The sequence below is a fragment of the Temnothorax nylanderi genome, unplaced genomic scaffold, assembly GCF_030848795.1.
Source record: "Temnothorax nylanderi isolate EJ_2023f unplaced genomic scaffold, tnyl_v1.0 TNYL_tig0208_pilon, whole genome shotgun sequence".
NCBI lineage: Eukaryota > Metazoa > Arthropoda > Insecta > Hymenoptera > Formicidae > Temnothorax > Temnothorax nylanderi.
The window spans coordinates 146,061-170,746 of NW_027249270.1; the positions used below are offsets into that span (position 1 = coordinate 146,061).

The window sequence follows — 24,686 nt, forward strand, 5'->3', positions numbered from 1 at the left end:
GCGTTGATTGGTTGGTTCTAAAAGTAATGCTGGGTCTACAATGCGAGTCGCAAAGTCGTGAGTCGCAAGAATTGACCAATCACAATCCAATTTGAGGAGAATAATCGACTGTGATTGGTCAATTCTTGCGACTCACGACTTTGCGACTCCCATTGTAGACCCAGCATAAGAGCCAATCACGTTCGACTACTACTCAGCGGCTTGGTCTGCTGAACGCGCCCAATAACGCCCATGCCCATAACCAAGAATCACAAGTTCGAGAATTCAAAATCTCGAGAATCGCAGGCGACCAGCCAATGGGTGTGTTTAGGTAAGACACCGCTACTGTAGCGCTACACGAATGCGTACCAGCCATTGGCCGCATTCAGCGCACAAAACTGTTGCGGGATCGCTCCCTCTTTCAGCGCTGTTTTTCGCTGAATGGCTGCCGAACCTCCGCTAGCCGTACTGCGACATAGCGTGACAGTAATGATATTAATTCTAGATTACGTTTTTCCGCGATGAAATAATGATCCATATAGATTTTCTATACAAGGGAAAAAAAAGAATCATTCTGCTTGTTCTACATAAAAAAAGGAAAAATATTATTAGAATTTTAATAATAATAATAAAATACAATTAATTCTGATTTTCAATCAAACCAATTATTTTTATAAAAAGATAATTTTATTTAAAAAAATAGAAATATTAATAATAAATTTAATTTATCTCTAATTTAATATGCCAAATCATACTTTGGAAATCCAACATAGACTTTTTTATTATTTTATTTCTCCTTATACATAAATGAATTAAATATCGATCCTCATATTTGAAGATTTGGTTTTTTAAACATTCGATTTATTCAAAAATGAAAACAAGACATACCTAATTATTACATTTTCTAAAACACAATTATGATTAAACACAATTATAACTAATTGTATACAGCAATTATATTTATTACATAAATATAAACCAATTTTAAATGACCATCTTAAATATTTAAAAAATAATGCAATTGATGGAAAAACTTTCAAATAAAAATTGCTTTGTTTTAGGTAATACGATAGTTTTTATGAAGGTGCTCCCGAAATTTTAAAGTTATTGATATTTTGTTTACTCGATGATTTTCTTACATAAATCGATTCTCATTATCATTCTGCATGCAAAACTAAAAGATTAAAAAAATAAAAAATGAATAGTTTATATCAGACTCTATCCTGATACATTCTGATATAAGAGATAAAATATCTTATAAAGGATTTCGCTTCTTGATGACATCAGTTTAATACTTAAACATAAAATGATAAAAAGAATCCTTTGACGGAAAGCAATACAGGGTGTCCCATTTTAACTTGGACAGCAAAATATCTCAAAAACTAAGCTCCACATACAAAAATGTTTCAGACAAAAGTTGTATGGTTTCAAGGGGGACATAAGATGGTACTATTGGTTTGACCTTGGATGGTTGTTTAAAGCTCACGTAAACAACACCTTTAATTTCTTAAATGGAAACCCCTATTTTTCAATGCATATTCTTGTAGCTAATCTCGAGAGCTTTTCAAAACACTATAATAAAGTATTTTTTCATTAAGAACTTTTGGAATTATGAGGCTTGAAAGTTCTAGTATTTTGACATAAAATACAAAATATCTTGTAAAACATTAAGTTTTCGGTAATGTTACCTTAATACTTTTATGCACAGAATAATGAGACGAATCAATTGGTATGAAAAAAGGCACAGTTCCTTTAAGAAAAAATATGTAATTTGCAACACGCATCTGCATACTTTTTCTTAAAAGCAACTATGTCTTTTTTTCATACCAATTGATTCGTCTCATTATTCTGTGCATAAAAGTATTAAGGTAACATTACCGAAAACTTAATGTTTTACAAGATATTTTGTAATTTATGTCAAAATACTAGAACTTTCAAGCCTCATAATTCCAAAAGTTCTTAACGAAAAAATACTTTATTATAGTGTTTTGAAAAGCTCTCGAGATTAGCTACAAGAATATGCATTGAAAAATAGGGGTTTCCATTTAAGAAATTAAAGGTGTCGTTTATATGAGCTTTAAACGACCATCCAAGGTCAAACCAATGGTACCATCTTATGTCCCCCTTGAAACCATACAACTTTTGTCTGAAACATTTTTGTATGTGGAGCTTAGTTTTTGAGATATTTTGCTGTCCAAGTTAAAATGGGACACCCTGTATATAGTCAAAAGAAAGTTGCATATTGCATATGCATTTTAATATCTATATGCAAATAATAAGATTATCACTCAATTCTTCTTGCCATTTCATTATTCTTTGTATTAAATGTCTATCATTGTATTAAAATATGTGTAAAGTATTATATATAAATCTTGAAATAATATCTTAATATAAAAAAAGTACACATTAGATAACTTTATAAGATGCATTTTGGATTTATAGCACCTACTTCACTTATTAAAATCTTTTCTTAACTTATAATTTCATGAAAAATAATGTTAAATTTCTCTCGCAATAAAGCATTCAACCCTCAGCAGACACCATTTTAAGCCTTGAATACCACGGAATCTATGTGACTTTATTTTTAAAAAATGCATTGAAAATAAAAGATTTAAGTAATAAAGGGAACTAATAAATCTTTTTTAGAATAAGTAATTTTAATCTATTAAGATTTATGAAAACTCTTTCCTAGACAAAATCTAAAAAAATCTTACGAGGTATGAGACCCTATAGTGCCTGCTGATGATCGATAATCGCTCAATTTAATTAAATTAAAGGAAAATTTAGGCCTTTAAGCTCTCAGGCACATAAATTGGTACTATCAAAGACGTGAAATAAAAGTGAAACAAAAACATTGTAATGTAGGACATTAAAAGTGATTAAAAAATAAATAAAAGCTTTTTAAAAAGATTAAATTTACCGAATAAGTACACATTCGATATTTTCTGTTCTTCTCGCATTAGATTACGAGATATGTGAATTAAACGTGTAAATCGGATATTAAAACCATGAAATATTACGCAGTTTCGACCGTAAATATAGTTTCCATTATTTTACAGTGTGGTGTATAATTACGTAGTCGAACATTTTCAAGAATAAGAGATCAAATAGGAAGTCTAAGCAAATGCTCAATTACAATTCGTCGATTTGCTTGTTGCTTAACTTCTTCCGTGTGTTTCGAAATTTCAACGATAACATTTAAAATAAAACAATGAATAGACAATAAAGTTTTCGTTTAAAATTCTTAAAAAATTGTAAGAAGAAATGATCGTCATTTCAAATCGATAAAGATTCAAGAATGACGAGACACATAATAATGAAAGCTCGAGAAATGATATGTTAACGAAGTATAAGTTTTATTTTGATGTTTAAAACTGTAAGTGTGCAGTTGGCATTAAAAAGGCGAAGTTTAAAATTTCTCTTCATGATTTTCAATATTCATTCGAGAAGAATGAAAAGAGCTTTTTATTTATGTAATTTTCAGCGACACTTACAATTGGAGCGACTTGAGTTAACTCAAGCCAATAATTTCAATACAATAAATAAATATTTATCATATGTAGAAGTAATGGGCAAAATATCAATAATAGTCCAAATAATACAAAAATACATAAAATTAATGTATCTTTATAATAACAATATAATTTTTCAATATAAGCATAAAAGTAAATCACTGTAATTTCAATTATATTTTAAATACCATTTTGCGAAAGTGATTTAAAATATCAATCTTTTTGATGCCAACTATGCGTACACTTACGGACGGAAAAGTTATGCAATTTTTTTTCTTAACGAACTGTGGAACGTGTCAAAGTCGCAAAGACGATCTCAAGGATTTGACGCGTACCGAAATTCATCAAAAACAAAAATATTGCAACCATCTAATCTATATAACCGTATAGGTAGATGGTGCATTTTTTCGCGTTAAAATTCCATACAAGCTAGCAAATTATGAGAAACATTGCGCACATTACTAGCTCGCATGTAGCGCAAAAGAATGTATCATGTACGTAAACCTACTTAAATTAATCGAATGTCTTTAATTAATCTTTTATAGCTGTTCGATAAATAAATAAACCATTTTTGCGCTCACAATTCTGGCTACAACATCGCTGTAAGTCACTGACTGTTAATAGTGATCCTTCTATTATTCGTTCCAAATTGAAAAATTTACACTCAGATCTTCTCAAGTTCATATTTCTAAAAACTTGAAATTTACAATTTTTGCACCACGGAGATTCAAATCCTGTCGGGATGTCAAATCCAAAAAACGCTGTCTAGAGAATTCCATAGTTTTCGAGAGATTCATCCTTTGATGTATATTATAGATATAAAAAATTAGTTTTTTAAGATAGGTTGTTCACAAAAAATTTCTTCAATTGCCGTGACAAAAAAAACAAACGTGTTTATTATTTGCGAAATATATAATATATAATCACCGAATATAAATAATATATAAATATACATATGATATAATATAGATATGTAAACATAAATAAATATTGACAATTATACGAATGAGTTAAATAATCAATGTAAAGAACGGACGGGCGGGATTACGTTTATACCAAGTAACGCGCAGTAACTTGAGTTTGATCAAACCTAACTCCAGATAAAAAGACAACGCGTTATCGCGAAGAAAATATCGAAATAAATAATATGTACACGCGCAATTTTGTGTACGCGAGGTAAAACACTGACATTCTTTTGGATTTTGATTCGATTATTCGATATCTCTTAGATTCATTCAAATAAACGTTCGAAACATAGTAAAGATATAGTAATTCGCGCCATAGCAAAATCGTCCGCATGAAGCTACGAGTGAGAAATTAGCAGCAACGTTGAGCTAGTTCGCATACAGTGCGTTTTTCGTTAGAGAAAAGCAGCTGGAATGTGTGCCGTGTATGTGAACGACGATCCAGACACAATGGACATCATCATCGGTCAATGCAGAGTCTCCTTTCGTCTTATCATTCGCACATTCGGATTACAGTCTAATAGTAGTTCTCGTCAATGAACGCGTTCTCCTTACTTCGCGCGAAAGGCGTATTTCCAGTCCTGCAACAGAATGGAAACAAGTTTTTAAGTATAACTATCTCAAAAATAGGAAAAACCTCGTGTCTTTAATAACTTTTAGATAATACAGTGCTAAAGATTAAATAATATATAAAAATATAATAATTTAAGAAAGTTTTAAATGTATGTAGTAAATAAGTCGATAAAGGAATAATAAATTGTTATGACCATTGACCTCAAATATGATACTTAATTAAATAAATGCATAAAAGTATTTTAACAGTTCTGAGCGACATATTAAGTAAATAAATGGAAATTTTCTACTCCTCCAGTTCCTATCATTCTGCTTTTTATAATATGCTGTTCTTCTGTAATACTTTTATAATTTGTAGATTAATATTAGCCTTAATTCTATTTTGATTGAAAACACAAGATATTTATAATTATATTTTATAAAATATTAATAATATTGCTGAAAGAAGCGCACAGTATTAAATTAACTAGTGTAGTATTTATATTTTGTCGTCATAGCAAGCACACAAAAATCGAGGAAACAATTATGATACACAAGTATTACATATTGCTCCGGCATGCAATTCTACACAATAACAAATTTACACTTTACTCCTTCTGCAACTTTCTTGATTGTGTAGTTATAGATATTAGCATCCCCACTCTGTTCTATATTTATTATATTCGATAAAATTATTGCTATTATATTTATTTTTATCACTATTATCGCTACTGTGAATTTCACATCAAGAGCAATCATTAATTGTTGGAAAACAAGATTTGAAGAAGCAAATAAACATGAAGATGATACATTATAAAAGTTAAATAAAGATATATGACATTTATTCTCAATATAAAATAATCTCTCATTATAAAAAATATATCTCTTTATGTAAAAGATGTATCACCTTTATCGACTTGCTGCTTCAACATTATCAACGGAAGACGTTTGTTCATTTAAATTATTTAAAAGAAATAGATTGACATATCTAAAAAGAAATAAAGTGACGGAAACAATCAAGGATAATCACAACCAGTTATATTCTGTGCACTAATAATGTAGAAACGAAAAACTTTACATATTTCTACGAAAAAAATACGCACCTTATCATGTATCCATTCGTCGTCAGGAGTGATATATTTCCGCTACGTCATCGGCAGCCTCATCTTGTATTTTGGATTCCGCTCAATATATACTCAAGAATCAAAAGCGAAACAAAAACGACAACGCAAGTTGATCCAAAGAACGAACGGTATAGTTAAGCACAAGTTTTGCGTGCAGAGAAAATTAAATGCACAATATTCCATTCATTACCAACATATTACATTATACGTCCTATAAATTACAGCTTTTTTCACATGCCTTCCTAACGTTTCAGATCAAATGTATAAAATCCTTCTATTCTAAAATTAACAAATTAGGACCTGGCTTCTTTATTTTTGAACCTGTCCTTATAATCCCCGATCATATTCTAATAAAACACTAGAATACACTGGAAACTGTATCTTTAATTAAACAAGTGAAATATTGCGCCTTCTGCCTTTCGTTCATTTTCTCACTTTATACGAGAAGATACAAAGAATATTCTATCACAAGAACTGGCAAACATGTACTCAAAGAATAGCTTAAAATAAAAATTTACAATTTATAATGGGATAGCTGTTCCAAGATAAAAGGGAACCTAGAATAGGTGAAGTTTACAGTACTTGCTTTCAGTTGCAAAACTTTTTTGCCTATATACATATATAAATTTCTTAGAGGCAATTTAATCTTAATTTAAAACAAAATTATTAAAAACGTTATTAAAAATTAAAAAATTATTATTTTTTATATATTATTAGATATTATTTTCTCATAGCGTAACTATAATAAAAAGTCATAACAGTTCAAAATGTTGTGTACAATGGAGAAAAAATCAAGAACAAACTGGAGTCTCCGTTTGAAAATAATTTATTTATTATGTATTAAAGTCTCAAGGCACTACCTTCATCATTTTTAATCTATTAATTTTATCGAGATTAAAGTAACCATTATTAATTTATATAACAAATTATTCTATCTAAAAAAGAATGTGTATGTATTAAGAGTGCTGATGTCGCTTCGTAGAATATATAAAACTCATATCTATTTTTCAATCGAAATCACACATACTCTTGGTATCTCGCAACGCAGAAATCAACAAGAGAAACATTATTTCTTCTTTTACATGCACCGTTGAGATCTTATAAGAGATATCGCCCACGTCATTTTTTGCCACCGTTAAATACATTTCAAGTATAATTCAAATATATTTCGAATATATTTTATGGATTGCAACTTGACGTTCTTCCTCTAACGAAGTTTTCAAGTACGTTCAATACATCTCTATGTCTGAATTATATTTGAAATCTATTTTTCTCTATACAATTGTGTAAATATATCTATCGCTGTAAATAAAATATATCTTCAAGACATCTTAGCTTATATCTTCAAGATATTATATATGTTCAACAATCGAAATTGCTGCAATTTACCGTATAAAGCGTATAAATTGTGATCAAAATACCGCTAAAAGCCACGTGGAATTTAAAAAATCAATTTGGTTATAACGCAAAGTATCCGATAAAGTATGTTCTATGCTATCATAAATATTTATCGATATATGGGATATACATATCACTGCATTGCAAATTTGGAGAAATTCTTTATAAAACAAAGTTAAATAAAAATTAGAATACATAAATATTTTTCGATGTATTCTAATTTTGATTTAAATTTAATTTAATTTAAAACATTGGAATATATTTTCCGATAAAGTTTAATGAATTTTATTCCGATTTTTAATTCAATTTATATCTTAATAAATACATATATTATACATATATATAAATGTAATGATGAATTGAATAAAAATCGGAATATTTTTCATAATTATTATTAAATTCTTAACAACATTTTTTTACATAAATAACCTTTGCCTATTTATTCGAGGCCTTTTAATCATTAATATATCTCGTTTTTTTTCGCATTGCTTTGCGAATCTATACTGCACTATATAGTTAAGCAAAGTTACTAATTGCATGATAATACTACTTTTAAATAACGTGTGCGTAATTGCATCAAATTTTGCGGCGAGAAAGAAAAAAAAGAAGAAATAGATATATATTTGAAAAAGAAAAAAATTTAAGTCAAACTCTATAATGCGTGACAAGTAAAAAATATAATCACATTTTTTATTGTTCCCTATCAAAGTTTTTTTATATTTCTGAGAATTAATCAATTCCTAATTGCATTTCTTTCTTTATTTTAGTTAAAAGCAACGTGTCGAATACGCGTTTGATTGTTGCAATCTCTTTATATAAATTATGAATGTAAGACAATGACTGGACCTGCTATAAAATCTAAGTTAAAAAAAAACTATTAAACTTTATTGGTTATGCCACATTATTGACATGCTTACAACGTAAACATTTTAAAATGTTACATAATATTAAATTCATCAATATAAATAGTTTCAGATTTTTAATGAATAATCATAGTGAATAAATATCTAATAGAATGTAAAATGCTATTCCAATAGAGTGTAAAAATGCTATTCCAAAATTGGAAGACATTGGATGTCGTATTCCAAAGTAATTTAGAGTAATGAACACAAAAAATTCGATATGATCTATTATTCCTAGAATATCTATTAACATTATACAAAAAATATTAGTACATTTTAATAATATCAGTTTATAATTCTTAATATTCTTTGTAGTTTAAAATATTCAAAATACTGAAGTTTTCAAATAACATTAAATTTCGTATGTTTTCGACATACTGTATTTATAATAGATATTGTTACGCCCGCGCCGAGACGCCCGATAGATGCGAGCCGGAGAAGAAGTCGCGAGTCGTCCCCTTGAGTTGGTTGAATAACAACGCCATGGAGATTGGAAGTGGAGACTTGGAACCGAACGAACGTGTCAAAGAGACCAATCTGTACTTCACTGAATAAAACAGTTCTTTTCCGCTTGTCTCCTTTTATTTCCACGAGTTCGGAAGTGCGCGAACGCGAGTGAGTCCCGGGCGTAACAATATGATAGATTTATGATAGATGAGCTGGTCCAGTTATTTCTTACATTTACGGTATGTGTGAGTAAGCATTTATCTGGAAAGTTAGTCTCATGTAAATGCAATTTATACAAGGTGTTCCAATTGAAACGGCGATTACACCCTGTATGTGACTATATATAATACTAAAACACGTAAAAAAGTTTTCGATTTGCATATGACATCAACGAATAAAGAGAAATGCCACGTTAAACATCACCATCATTCACCTTTTTTGTCCTCTAAAAAAGTTACTAAACATTTCTGTTCATCTCAGGAAACGACGGCCGCCTTACAAAGTGTGCAATAAAATGTGTGTCGAATACAGCTGTCAACATAAACTATTTGGGATGAATAAAATTCTTAAAATAAAATGTCGACGTTATAATCAATTATTTGAGGAGAATTCCGCAAATAATTCTATACTGGATGATTCATTTGGAAGGTTTCATTTATACTAGACGTCACGTCTTATCACACGATAGTTAGATGCGCTCTATTGGGAGCATATTCAGAACATACGCATTGTGCCTAGATATGCATCATGTTTTTATGTCATCCTATGAATTGACATACTTTCACTCATATATTTGATTTCATTTTTATATATTCTCTTAAGGCTCCTGAGCTCTTTCCCGACATCTCGTGAGATATGACGTCAGAAGCGAGAAATGTTGAGAATTGACACGTTGAGAATTCTTGCATGGCATTTCCAAATAAAAAGGTATTTGCATAAAATAACACTTCAGATCACTTCAGCACATTTCGAAAATACTCCGAGTTTAAGTTAAGTCTACCCCTTTCCCTTGACAGTTAATAAACAGCCGTAAAATGAATGTAATACGAAACCTAGTCATGCGCCTGCATCGTATCACATTCCTTTTACGGATATGTTGAGATGTTTAATAACTGTCAAGGGAAAGGGATGTAACTCGCAGTATTTTTGAAATGTGCTGAAGTGATCTGTAGTGTTATTTTGAGCAAATATCTTTTTATTTGGAAATACCATGTAAGAATTTTCAACGTGTCATTTCTCGCTTCTGACGTCACATTCCAACATGGCCGCGACGAGTACCCAGGATCCTTAAATCTGTATAAAAAATAACTCTATAAGCCATCTCATATAATTTAATAATTATCCTAAAATAATTGTGAGTTTATAGAAGTCAAAATAAATCCTGTTAATACTTTATCTTAATATTTTTAATTTTAATATTCTATTTCAAATCTGATCAATTAATTTTAATATTTTAATAGTTTCTATTTTACGACATCAAAAGATATTCAGAAATCAATCGATTGATATGAATCCTTTATAGATATATTAAATATGAAAGATAAAATAAAAGAGCATATTTTAAAGTTCTCGCTCGCCCTAGAAGTACATCTACCTATATAGTGACGTTTAAAAAATCATCGACGCATGACGAATGAGAGCACGATAAAATAAAGCTGTTCTCTTTAGCTGCAGTACGATAAATTTTACATTTAAGATAAGTGTTACAAGAAAGCATTAGAGTGAAAGAGAGTAGATAAAAACTGTTAGAAAAAAATACAGAATACGCAGCTGAAGAGAACGGTGACGATGTGATAAGGAATAGAAGCTAACGAGAAACAGAAAACGGAATCCGCCCGGCCTATGTAGTAGACGACGAATTAATGCCAAAAGCTTGAAAGATCTTGCTTTTAAACCCGGGTTTGTTAGGACTAGCGTCATGTTGGTGCTGGCCACTGCTCGCCGCTGACTGTCCTTCGTGTAGCGCCCTTTGCACCAGTGGCAACGAACTGTTCGCCTGCGTTCGATTGCGTTCGTATACGTGCGTGTGCGGTCGCCGATGAGATTCGGTCAGATCAGGTTGTGCCGGACGTGACGGACGACGGGACGAAACGAAAAAAAGAACAAAAAGAAAGAAGAAAAGGATAGTAGACGGCTATAAGTGTTTGTGTCAACTACTGCATGACATGCGGAAGTGCATACGGCTAATTTATACGTCGAAATGACAAACGGCAGAGAGAAAGAGACTCACCTCTTCGTGACTTTGTTCATGTTCGCTATTAGCCAGACTGGACCGCGAGCCACGTCTGGTGGAGCTCTTTTCGTCGCCCAGCAGCTGTGCCACTCGTGCCTTGTTCACCAATTCTAACGCCTGCAAAAAAAATAAAAGCAAATGGTTATACTATGAATCCATATTATGAATCCACTAATTCGATCAAATTTTAATTTCTGTAGATATTACTTTTTACTGCATACATATACAGTATATTATTAATTTTAATTTGCAAAGTTTGATTATATGGTTTTAATACTTGATAATCTAAACATTTAAAATTATTTAACATGTTGACTGTCAACGCTTCAAGCAATAAACTTATTCTTAGACTAATAAAGAAGTTTTTCACACACAATCATAGGTTTCTTTACTTTATAATTATTAATTGTTAAAATATTGTTTGTACATAGATTGTACACGTGTAACATGGAAAAAGAAATTTTGTCACGACCATGTGCGTATTAATTTTATATATCACTATTACACATGGCAGTTAACATTATGTTAACGTGAATTAAAATTAGAATAAAAAATTAATAAGAAAAAAGGATATTTTAAACGCAGATGAAAAAATTAACTTTGTGTAATTTTGCAATGTGCAAAGATCATGCAAGATTCCAGAATCGTGCTAAGCTTTTACTCACTTGTTGTACGTGCTGAGTGTGCGTGAAATGCAAGAAACCTCGTTAGTTGTATTATTTGCAATTATACACACGTATTATTTTAACAAAAGAATTAATACAAACGTTATCTACCTCTCTTCGAGATCTCATGGCGCAATCTTCGAGCGTCTCCGCGGCCTCGTATTTACCTTGTCTTCGATAAAGGGCGCCGAGATTTTTTAAGGTAGTAGTGACAGTAGGGGAATCCACTTTCGCGGCCTTGTGCCAACCGCCATACTCGCCATATGGTGTGTTTTCCTTGTTCCTGTGCTTATTCTCCTCCCTCTCTTCAGCCACCTAAAACAGAAATCATAAGATCGGTCAGAAAACAATTAAATTTTCAAGAATTTCATCAAAAATTCAAAAAAGTTAAATTAATACAAATTTAGTTTCCTCAACGATAATGTTCTAATGCAAATAATGTTCTAGAGCAAATTTTAATATAAAGTACCAAAGAAATTTTGTGACACTGCCATATCTTATAACTTTCACATTAATGTATGTATGTATGTAAAAATACGAAAGTTGAAATAATAAATTAATAGTAACCATCAGTCATCACTTTTCCGTTGTGTAACGGAATTAGTTGTGTAATGCTCACACAGAGAGAAGTTTTATTGTTAATCTGAAAGTTTTGCAGTTAACTTTTTTCATGGATCAATCTTTTAGAAGATATGTGGTAAAGTAGATTATAAATTACATTGCACTGTTTTAAAAAGAAAAATTTTGAAGAATTGCAGTAAATAAATCATAAGTCGTGAATCATGTTCTTTTTTTAATATAATTTTTTTTTTTTTTCTGGAATCTTTTGACTATTACTAAGTGTCCTCTGAAAAGATTTCCAAAAATTAAATACTTGTTCGCAGCTTTGAAAACATTGCAATTGCATTGTACTGGTGATTCAATATTCCCGTACCTGCCAAATCGGCTTGTTGTCACCATCGATGGCACCAAATTCTCTCTCATGCGCTCTAGTAAGCACCTGTTTGTATAGCACCTCGGCATCCTTGTACTTTCCTTGCTTCAAGTAACAAGATGCCAGATTGTTTTTCGTTTTAGCGACATTTGGATCGTCCGGGCCTAGTTTAGCCTCATAGATCTCGAGTGCACGTTGATAGTAGCGCTCCACCTCCTCGTATTTGCCCTGATTCTGGCACAACAGTGCCAGATTATTCAGTTGCTTCGCCACATCCGGATGATCGCGACCTAGTACCTTCTCGCGAATCTCCAGTGCTCGTTTGCATAGGGGTTCAGCCTCCTTATACTTCCCTCGTTTTCCGTATAGCACCGCAAGGTTGTTCAACGTCGCCGCTACCGCGGGGTGATTTTCACCCAACGTTTTCTCTCGAATCGCTAGAGCGTCGTTCAGAAGGTTTGCGGCTTCTTTATATTTGTTCTGGTCTCGGTATACAAGAGCAAGTATGTTGAGCATTGTTGCCACGTCCGGATGATCATGACCAGAAGTTTTCTCCAGATCTTCCAAAGCTTGTTTACACAGGGGAACGGCCACTTCGTAGCGACCTTGACTCGCATACTGGATCACCAAGTTGTGCAGGGTACGCAGACGTGCCGGTATCTCATAGCCGGCATTCACTTGCTGAGCGAACTGCGACGGTGGAGTTGGAGATATAGCTGAAAAACACAATAAAAATATTTATTAAAGAAATAGCCACGTAATACTTATGAAGTTCTAAAGTATTTTACATTTAATCCGTTTAAATTAGTTTAAAAGTCATAATTATAAAAAATTTTAATTAAACCACAATTGTTCTTATTATAATATCCGTTGAATAATTTTCTATTCATTATTAAATAATATTATTTGCTCCTATCTTTTATATATTGTTAATTTTTTAACAAATAATTATCTTTATAAAATTTTCAGTATTAGAAATTTTGCTATTGCGATAATTCAAAGATAGAAAGGTAGAAATACATTTGCTATTGCGATCGTCCGCATCATCATCAGGAAAGAGATCCACCACAGGATCGTCTTTCGGTCGATCCTTAGCATTTTCATCTTCTGTTGATGGATCCGGATCGTATTGTCGCATACTGGCCATGAAGTCTAAATGTCTCTTCTCTTCCTCCAATTGAGCAACCTGCGAAATACACAATTGGAAATGTGATAAATTTGCTGACTATAGAGTAACAAGCAAATTGTTATAATAAAGAAAATTATTAATAAAAGGGGGCCTCTTCGCAATTGCTAACATTTTCACAATTACTGCTGAAAATTTGATCTGTGAACAAAGGTCTGTCGAAAATTTTAAGTCTTTATTTAAACTAGAATGAGTGATCTATTGTTCTGGCTGTCGCCGAGAGAGAGTGAGAGAGAGAGAGAGAGAGAGAGAGAGAGAGAAAGGCTTTTGAGCGTATTCTTCTCTCTTTCTAGTACTACCAGAATGGCCAATCGCATCTAAGTGACGTGCTTTTTATGCAATTGACCAATACGTCTGCTTTACGGCAAATTCGACCGAACATGATTACAGCATAATGCATTCAATGCAGGGCGAAAAACTCCACCGCTTGCTAACTTCGCAGAACGTTAGCGTGAGCGAGAGCCACACGTTTCGCTCGACCGAATGGCCAAAGTCACAGTTGTTGCAGCGTTTGAATTCGGAATACTTTGGTCACACTCCGAATCAATAGTGAGGCTGACGAGAGCGGAACGGTCTGATTTGAAGATATCGAATCGTCCGGTCACTTCACTCCCTTTACAATCACGCAAATTATTTCGCCTCATTGAACCACTTTCTCGCGCAAGAGTTCTCGAGGAAGAGACAAAGGCTGCCCCGTTTTCGATTGTTAATCGCCCGAAAAATCCAATCGGGGGGAGGGGAGAAGGGTTTGCACGATACACTAATTGGTGCAAGATATAAATATGCTAAAATACGCAAGATTGTATAGATAATAACGATAAAAAGAAAATTAATAAATTCGGTTTTAACTGCTTATGAGAAACAAAAGGGGAAAAAAAACAAAATAAAAATAAAATAAAATATTCAGTCAAACTTTAACACTACTAATTTATTTATGAAAAATAAAATTGAAGTACAATCGACATGTATACTTATAAAAAATTCTTGAAATCTCGGTTTAAATTATTTTTGTACCTATATGTACCACATAAAATCATTACATTACGATTAAACAGGTGGTATTAAGTACTTACGGCTTGCTCACTCGCTTGCAACTTTTGTTGTGTGTTGGCCAGCTCGTCCCTGAGCCAGGCGTTCTCCTGGCACAACCTCTTCACCTGCGTTCTCAGTTTCTGCTTTTCCGCCTCCACCATCTGCAGATGACTCGCCAGCGCCTGCATTACCTGCGCCTCGCCTAGGCCCAGGTCGATCATCTCAATGATTTTAGATAGTAGACTAGCCTTGTCCCGAGCGGCTGGCGCGTCCTGAGACTGCAGGCCCTGTAGCAGACCCCCATGTTCGACTCGGAGAGCTTCCAGACCCTGAGCAACCGTTCGTGCTCCAGCCACGATCTCCTCCTGCGTCATCGCCGTCATTCTGCCTATGTTCTCAATTTTTTTACTGTAAACAGAAACAAAGGGGAACAAATTATATTTGCAGAACAAAAAAATTTCTTCCTACTTTTCCTTCAAAGTGTATAAACGTTCTGTTGAAAAATATAAATTAATTCTTATATTTATAAAGTAAATAGCAGTTAATTTCTAAAGTAGAACGCCGATAAAATATTTCACCTCACGTATCTGGATACTTTATAATAAAACATCAAAAACTCATATACCATTGTTATATATTTTTGTAACATGGCCGACGAGCGCCAAGGCGCTTCCGGCGCAGAGAAGGAAGTCGAAGGCCGAAGGTGCGGGGTCTCAGAGATCCCGAAGGCAAAGAGAACCGTTATAACTTGAGCACGCGATCGACACTCGATCGGGGAGAGTCGCGAGCGAAACGAAAGACGAGGACGAAGAGAGAGGACTTACCCCATGTCTTCGGAGCCGCGTTGAAGCTGTCTACGTGCTGGTCTAACGCGCGGTATACCATCGGCTCAATATTTCGACGCCGGCGCATCGTGGTACCGCGGCGCTCTCGCGATTCCGACAGAATCGGATACGTATTATACAGAGCGATTTACGAAAATATATATCTCAATATATTATCCTCCCTTATTAACTATCATTAAAAAGGCTTTTATTTTTCTGGATTTTATTTTAGAATTTATTTCATTATAAAGTAAATCAACAAAGAATATTATATTATAGAATAAAATGAAAAATTGAGGAAAATAAGTGTTACAATCAGTTGAACAATTCAAAAAATTTAGACAGATTTCTATGAGATAGATGTATCAATTGTATTATAACATACTTTGTTTACTTACAACTTACAATATCAATCCAATAACATTTCGACTTTTTCTCTTTTTCAACTTACAAATAGAATAATTTTTGTCGAAGCTTCTAACTAATCAGCAGTATAGTATTGTGCCAATATATTATTATAAAACTTGGAAAAAAAAACATTTAAAATTTTATAAAAACAATATCGAAAAGAGAGTGAAAAGAATTAAATGTATACAATTAAATATACATTCAATATAGCATTGCAGTTATTAAAAATCTCTCGTCACTTATTCAAAACTGATCACTTTAAATCTCCTCGAAAATTGAATGCCGAGATTCATATCTCGCCCTGTAGTATCAAGATTTAAAATATTTCAATGTATTGATTATAATATTAAATGTTCAATCTAAAAATTTACTACCTCAATTGTTAGGATTTGATGTTAGAATTTTCTATTCAAGATCTCTTTTTAATTAAAAAAATTGAATTCTTATGTTACATATAGCATCTTTTTGTGAATCGGCCTGTAGAGGCGTAACGCGACTAAAAATTCGATGGTGAAGAGGGAACGATCGCGTCGCCGCCACGTAATCGATACCGGCCGAGAGAGACCGCTTTTCTCTAGAGATCAATTGTGAAATATTCCACTACAATCGATATTACACATGTAGGATGTACTGTACATCATTCAGACAATGATTTCGAATTTGATACCGATCTATCACTGTAAGAGTACATAACTAACTATAGTATTATTTTCCAATTATGCAATACCTCTATAGCTTCAATCGACTTTCTGTCCTGATTTATTGGCCTATCCTGTTTCGAGAACTGTCTCAATGCATCCATTATAGAATAATAGTTGAGAAGCATCTTGATCGAACACCTAGACTGACCGGCAGGAATGCCTGGACATTTCGATACGTATATGTATTATGTCCAGGCATTCCTGCCGGTAGAGTGTGCCGGTACATCTATTCGAATGGGTACATGATAGCCGTATCTTAGGTGTCCTAGACGTTCGGTCGAGGTTGAATTTTCGGGCACTCGTAAACCTTGACCTCCTCCAACAACCTGAGGTCAGTACTGCGGACAGACCTGACGACCTCACGACAAGAACATTTGTCCGATCCCGGGACTTCCGTTATTCAACCAGTTACGACCAGTGACGACCTTAACCGCTCGAAGTGGCGATAATAAAAGACGGAGACCAATCTACGTGATCCGCCTTGAATGAATTTGTATCTCTGGTTTATTTGGCCAACCGATGTATAAACCATTATGCAAATTGAAATATATATGAAAGGAGTTATCGTGATTCGAAACCTTAGAACGACTCTGAAAAACATTCTATGATAAATTTTGCAGGATAAAATAATAGGGAATCGAAAGTCGGAAGCCACGAAGAGCGAATAAAATTATTTATCTGTACACACGATCGTTTTCTTTATATCTGCTATACATTCTGTGTTCTGTGAACTGCTTTCCGCTATCTACATGCTCATAATATATTCATAGAACGTTTACCCTCTTTTATTACTATAAATAAAAAATAAATAAGAAAAAATCACACATGGTTTAAGTCAATGTACGACTATTTCTAATTTTAACAATTAATTGGCTTAGCAATAAGTAATTGTCTAATAAGGACTGATAAAAGAATGCAAAAATGGATATTTCTAATTTCTTTTTTATTTAAAGAATTATATCTTTCATCGCAGATCTGCGATAAAATTTCAACCGGGGAAAATTAACGAACTATTTAAAAAATAAGCAATCTACAAATAAAAATTTACAAATGTATAGAAATATACAGATATCTCAGAGGTTATCGGAAATTATAGAATAAAGATAAAAAGATCACTAGGAAAAAAGAAATAACGTGATGAGATAGAGGACTAAGTTTATAGAGAATGTAGAAAAACATAGAAAGAAAGAAGTGTGTGTTGAGAATGAGTATGAATACGAAAGGTTGAAAGATGTTAGATAAAATTCTAAGGCAAGTCCAATTTTAAGCATCAGATTAGATTCAGTATATACAGAAATATAATGTATATGTATAAAAATAACTGTATACAACTCTTTCTAATATATTTTAGTCCAAACGATTATATCAAAGATTTCAGAATAGAATTGTAAATTCTATTTATAATTGTATACATCGTATATATATTTTGATGTATGTACAAAACAAAACTCGCTCGAGATTAATCTAATGTGTAATTGATGCCTATTACACTAATAAAATACTCATTAAACTTCTTTTGTTTTATTAATGCAGTACCATAGAGAAAAAATTTTCTTTTTCCACAACTATTTTTATTAACCTAATATATTCTTAGGCTAATCTGTAACAATAATCTCTTACTACTCTTCAAATAAATTTATCGTTCTGGATAAGTGAGATATCAAAGCTATATACGGCAACATTGCGTGTTTACGTTAACACGCAATAAACCGTGAGAAATTCGATAATAGAGTATATAGTAACACTCATTACGAGTAAAATAAGTTTTTTTTTTACTTTCCAGAAGTATTATCAAATAAAATAATCAATAATAAAAATGATAAAAGAAAGCTTTACTGATCAAAAATTAAAGTTAGATCTATTTCTTTTTTGTATAACATTTTCAATCTGTTATCTTTTGTCTTTTCCCTTCTTTTCCACAAATTTCAATTTTTCAAATAATTTGAAACACTTTGTATATTTAGTAATAGACTGTAATCATTAATATTAATAAGTATTAATATAAATCTTCAATAAGAGATTTATATTAAATGAACTACAGTTAACACGAGTCGATTTTTTCAGCAATACCAATTAGTCAATTTAATATACGATAGTCTAGATGTCTAGAAGATCACGATAGAATAAGTATATATAGATTCATTAATATTGCTAAAAACACAATTTGAACAATCGATATTTCTCGAAGAAATGTAATTTAATAAATCCGACACAAGATTTTAATCAAAACCTTCACAAAAACTTCACTTACCTATATATTTGTAACAAAAACTCGTCACAAAACAACATTGATTAACTATCATTAACATAACTTTCTAATCTTCAAAAAAAGTTAGAGGCTCAGATAAATCATAATCAGCATCAATTAACATATTTCTGGAGGACCAAATTATTTTATAAAAAATACAACTACATACAATAAATTAAAACTCGAGATATAGCGCCAAAGCAAAATACATCATCAGTAAAAAAATCTATATAATATTGATCGACGTGTTAATCTTTATAAGGTTTAAAGATTAGATAAACGGTGGGTGCGTGGTGTGTGCGTACGCGCTGATATTAACAAGAACCTGTTTAGAACATCAAAACTTCAGTTTTCAAAGATGTTCCCGGAAATTTCATATCAGCACCGCGTTCCATACATATCGCAGATGAGCACGATAACGTCGCGGCGCCATGAGAACCGCCGATCGATGCTCGGCACCGAGGACAGTTGGAGCAATTTCTAAGTCTGCTGCTACGTAGCAATCGGATATGAATGATCCTTATCATTGAACTTAACAAAGTTGAGCCTAATCTTGAAGAGCATCGACAGCTTTCGTTGCTCTCGTTGAACCTGATGCCTGCTATTTCCCGCTGAAGCTATTCTCCAGAGTCGTGACCACTATAGCCATTTTGCCAATCCCATATTAGCGTTATCAATAAGTTTGTTTGTTTCCGCTAGACCTCGAAAGAACGTAGAAAATAGGGATAAAGCGTAAGTAATGCCGTTAAAACGAACAAACGTATAAATTACGATGGCATGGTTTGATGAATCGTTTACACCGGGTGTGGGCAAGATCCAATAAAGAAATTATTGTGGGCTTGTAAGAGTAATGTTCTCTCTCTTCAAGATACACTTCGTCATTTCACAGCACAATCGCAATACCGTGAATATGAGCCACTTTGTCATTCTATGTATACAATCACGGAGAAATTATGGGAAAACTGTTCACGAAAATTGGTGTGAAAAGGAGAGAGAGAGAGAGAGAAGGGCAGAATTATGGATTTTTTATAGGTCTACTCACATTCTATAAGCATTGAGCGTTTTTGACATATCCGTCCTACCCATCGGTAACGGTGGACTCTGCCGGTTCTACCACTTTACACCATATATGTATCTATATACACAGTGATTCTTCCTTCTTCCGTTGGACGTATTTCCACGATACAAAAAAGTCATCTAGTTATCGTCGGTACAAAAATATAGATTGTATACAAATATGCGCGAATATATACATAAGTATGCGTGTGTATATGGGGGAGGGGGAGGGTATATGTACACCGTGTGTACAGTTTCGATCGCTACGGTGACCGTACCGCGCGGGATCACGTTTAGCCTCTCACTGAAGACCTCCACCCCCGTGGCGAGAGCCCATCCCTACCCCGAGAAGGGTGCAGAGCGTCAGCGGGGATGGAAAATGTATAACGCTTGCGCCATAACGTTCTTCCGTAGGGTATACCCGCCGGCTTGCATAAAGGGGAGTGCACACAAATCGCATCCCCTGTAAGGCTGCAGCTGTAGGGATGCTAGAGGTGCAGGCGTTACATTCGTGTACTTACAAGATATTATATCTCAAAGTCGAATAAAATATTTTTCGTCACACATAATAGTATAACATCCTTATTCTTGAATCTATTATTATAATAACATATTATCATTAACATCCGATTATATAATTATATTAAAACAGAGATAATAATTAATTATTTTCCTGAAAGATTTATGTCACATTACTTATTAATAATAATATTAACTATTAATATGATAAATTTCACAAACAATTAATAATAAAGATTTAAATATAAATGTGACTTGTGATAATGACAATTTTTAACACTTGTGAAATTTCTTTGCGAAATTCTTCGCGCGAATGCAAAGCGGGCGAGTTTAGGTAGGTATATTAAGCTATCTAAGCCAAATTATCAGAACACAAAAAATTTTATATGGAATTAATTTGCTAATTATTTGCTATTTTTTGCTTTTAAAAGTAATTTTTTTGCTCCAGCTATTAAAAAGTTACGAAGGGCTGAATAGCTTAAGCTCTTTTTTACTGTTTTTTGCGTGGCAGCTTAATCTTGAGCTATCCAGCCTTTTGTAACTTTTTAATAGCTGGAGCAAAAAAATTACTTTTAAAAGCAAAAAATAGCAAATAATTAGCAAATTAATTCCATATAAAATTTTTTGTGTTCTGATAATTTGGCTTAAATAGCTTAATATACCTGGCGAGTTTCAGGATCTGCGGGCGGCAAGAAAGTTCCACGCAGTCTGTTTCTGCAATCCCAGAGACTGCTACAGAGTACAGCTGTGACTGGCATTCGATGACTCACAACAGCATGACGACAGACTACTGATTGTGAGCCAGTAATACACTATTACCGAGTAAAGCAGTGTATCCGCGTGTACAGTGTTGTTGCAGAAATATTGTTTTTCTCTCCTTCACGGATTTTATACCAGATTTTTATGCAATTTAAAAGTCACCCGGTGTAGGAAAACATATAACTGCATGATAATAATTTATAATTTTAAACCGTCCAATTTTGTTCTTCGATAATTGTGCCATTTTGAATGGAGAAAAGGCTCGATCGCACCAGCGTGAATTATCGCAAAAATAAAAAATCTATTATTTTCTTAATGCTCCACTTATTTGTATGACTTCCCGTTTAATTTTAATATATTGTTAAATCAGAATTGTTATACTTTTATGACGGTTGACACAGACATGCGTAATAATAATGTAATAAGTAATTAAATAAGAAATAAAATGCAAAAGTAATTAAATATAGCAATAAAATACAGAAATAATTAAATACATTAATACAGAATAGATTGGATATTTCCGATCATCAAAACTCTAGTTATAGGTACGTCGCAATGTACAAAAACATTGGCGACTGAATGTTAGATTCCTGTCTTGGAGAAATAGAGAAATCCAATTTCGAGCCTCGGCTCTGAAATGATACTTTTTGCAATAAATTCTTTTACAATAGAGCTTTATAAGATGTTTATTATCATCAGTAATATTAAATTATTTATTGTATAATTATTAACGATAACGTATATACGAATTTAATAATATAAGATTGTATTTGACCTTTAGTAGGTTACGTTATAAAACTGAATAATAAGCAAATGATTTGAAAGCAAATATCTACAACTCACTCATCTCATAAACATTACACTATACGATTTGTCCGATAACCGAAAGTATCAAATTATTCTGTACACGTATATACCTATCGTTATTTAATATATACCCATCATTATTTATAATTTCTATATATTACTATAATTTACATTGTCTATACGGATATCTTCAATTGCAAATTATATAATAATATATAATTCATATAAGTAAAATAAAGAATTTTATATAAATGTTCTTTAATTCCTTAATAATTATGTAATTCATAATTTAGAATAATGTGAACTATTCGAATGAAATTACTTTAAGTACAGCATGCTCTAAATATCGAGTAATGTATGAAATATATGCTACTAGTTGAAAATTGAAGTATATAGTAAATAACGGCAGAACAACTATAATGATGAGGAGAAAGGAAAAGTCTTATTATCCGAGTTTCACTCAGAACCGACGAGAAAGGATTTTAGAATTATGATGGAATAATTTCACCATGATCGTGCAAAGCTTTCCTAAATATCTTTCAATTTCATTTTTCAATTTATAAAATTAATATCCAGAGATTTTTAATATATTGCCTTACTAATAATTTGTAAACCTAATATCGATTAATTTTAATCGGTTTTCATAGAATTAGTTATTAATAACTGTAATAGTGAATAAAGTATATAGAAATAATATGTATATAAGAACAAGAATAGATCATCGCTATTTCACTATTACATCAAACTAACATCATAAAGGAAAGCCGCAAATATATATGTACAATTGAACGCGTTAATCCTTACATTCGGATTTCTTAAAGCTCTTAGCGTATTTTTTATAAAAATTCTAAAAAAGTGGAGTAGATTTAAAGGGTAAACATTATATTTCTTTATACATTATACACATATTTTTTATTTTATATCTACTTTTCCTATTCACAAGAATTAGACGTGCCCACATACAGTCGTTTATCCTCATTATTTATTTACTCTTATACATATGTCTCATTAATCTTTCAGAGAGACAAATGTTTAGCGATTAATTATCAATTTCTTAATTTAGTATATTCTGTCACAGATGCCATTCAACAACTTATATATATTGCTTAAAGTGTGCTCGGAAACAATGATGTTCGTCAGCGTCATGGTCGCTAACCCTCTGTTATGCTTCCACGACTACTGCTGTCGGCGGAAATGGATTAAGCCGATTAACTTCCCGGTTATACCTGCGGACTGCCAAGATAGACGTGGTACTCTTTCATATTCGAATAATGCCAGTCAGAATTAATTAGAGAAACTGTTGAAATATTCATCGAAAGGCACAATTTTCTGGAATTGAAATCCTCGAACTATAGTATACGAAAATAAACCTTGTCAGTAGCAAAACACAGGCTCGTCTTCCTATATCTTGACATAATTTGAAAAAATTCTCTTCTTGGACAATTGGTGTGCAATTCCTTCTCTCAAATCTGGACACGCAGAAATGTACTTTTATTAATAATCAGCGTAAAGCTCCTTTTTTTCCTATTAACACATAAATTGCGCCTGATAATATCCGTTTATTTATCTATTAATTGGACAGGTACAATCCTATGTTATATAATAATAACATGATCCTTTTAACGCTATTTCAAGCGATTCGTCGGCACAATCGTATCGCGTCTTCCGTAACCCGTCCGCGTTTAGTACCGGCTGATTAAACACTTATGCGTGATACAATCCATACTCACTCTCGCGAATGGTCCGTAGAAGGTTGCCACCGCTCGCTTCAATGTAGCATCCCACCGGATCGGGGATGCTGCCGGGATGCCCCGAAGAGATCCCTGGGACGTCCCGAAAGTGTCCTTTGAGAGGTCCCGCGAAAGTTTCTCCGCCGAAGGAGAGGCCAGTCTGTCTTTCTCTATCTCTTGTTTCTCTCGCGAGTCAACTCGACACACGCCGGAGGTGCGCGTGAGAACACGTACCTTCGGGACAAATCCTCCACGCGGAATCGATATCGGAGCGTCGCGATTTCGAGAGACACGAGACGCACACGTTGGTTCTCACACGACGAAAATCCTGCGACGGTCGACGAGCATCGGGACCACGTTCCCCGAGACCGTTCTCGCGGCGGCGGCGGCGGCGGCGGCAGCGGCGACGGTAACGACGGCGGTGACAGACAAAGATGGCGAGGCTCGGGCACGGACCACGGTGCACAACATCACATGTCCAACGAAAACCGAACTTGGAGCGAGGAACGGCACGTTCTGCTGGCCGCCGAGACGCGTGCGGGAGCGCGGTGCGCGAGAAAACGGACGGAAGGCCGCCGTTACGGAGCGCGATGAGGCGCGGGTGCGGAATTTGTCGCGCGACAAACCACACGGCCGATCGTAAAATCGCGACTGTAGCGACTCGTGGCGAGCTGCGCTCGCGGCTCGCGGACGCACGGGCCGGTT

General features: G+C 33.4%; 1 protein-coding gene across 7 annotated transcripts; it reads right to left on the reverse strand.

The window, feature by feature from the left end:
• Positions 1–818: 818 nt before the first annotated feature.
• On the reverse strand, positions 819–24,629 carry Klc (kinesin light chain). Of its 7 annotated transcripts, none has more exons than XM_071717319.1 (8): positions 20,153–20,460; positions 14,971–15,337; positions 13,732–13,897; positions 12,712–13,427; positions 11,889–12,092; positions 11,778–11,789; positions 11,110–11,229; positions 819–5,037 (listed from the first exon to the last, which is right to left on the reverse strand). In XM_071717319.1, exons 1-8 carry the CDS (start codon positions 20,194–20,196, stop codon positions 5,008–5,010), a joined length of 1,659 nt encoding a protein of 552 aa, XP_071573420.1. In that variant the 5' UTR covers positions 20,197–20,460; the 3' UTR covers positions 819–5,007. The 7 variants fall into 7 exon arrangements, with proteins under 7 accessions (XP_071573420.1, XP_071573421.1, XP_071573418.1 ...); XM_071717317.1 differs by lacking the exons at positions 819–5,037; positions 20,153–20,460 and adding exons at positions 6,943–10,875; positions 23,982–24,629; XM_071717314.1 differs by lacking the exon at positions 819–5,037 and adding an exon at positions 6,943–10,875 and having other exon boundaries at positions 20,153–20,462.
• Between the last annotated feature and the right edge of the window lie 57 nt (positions 24,630–24,686).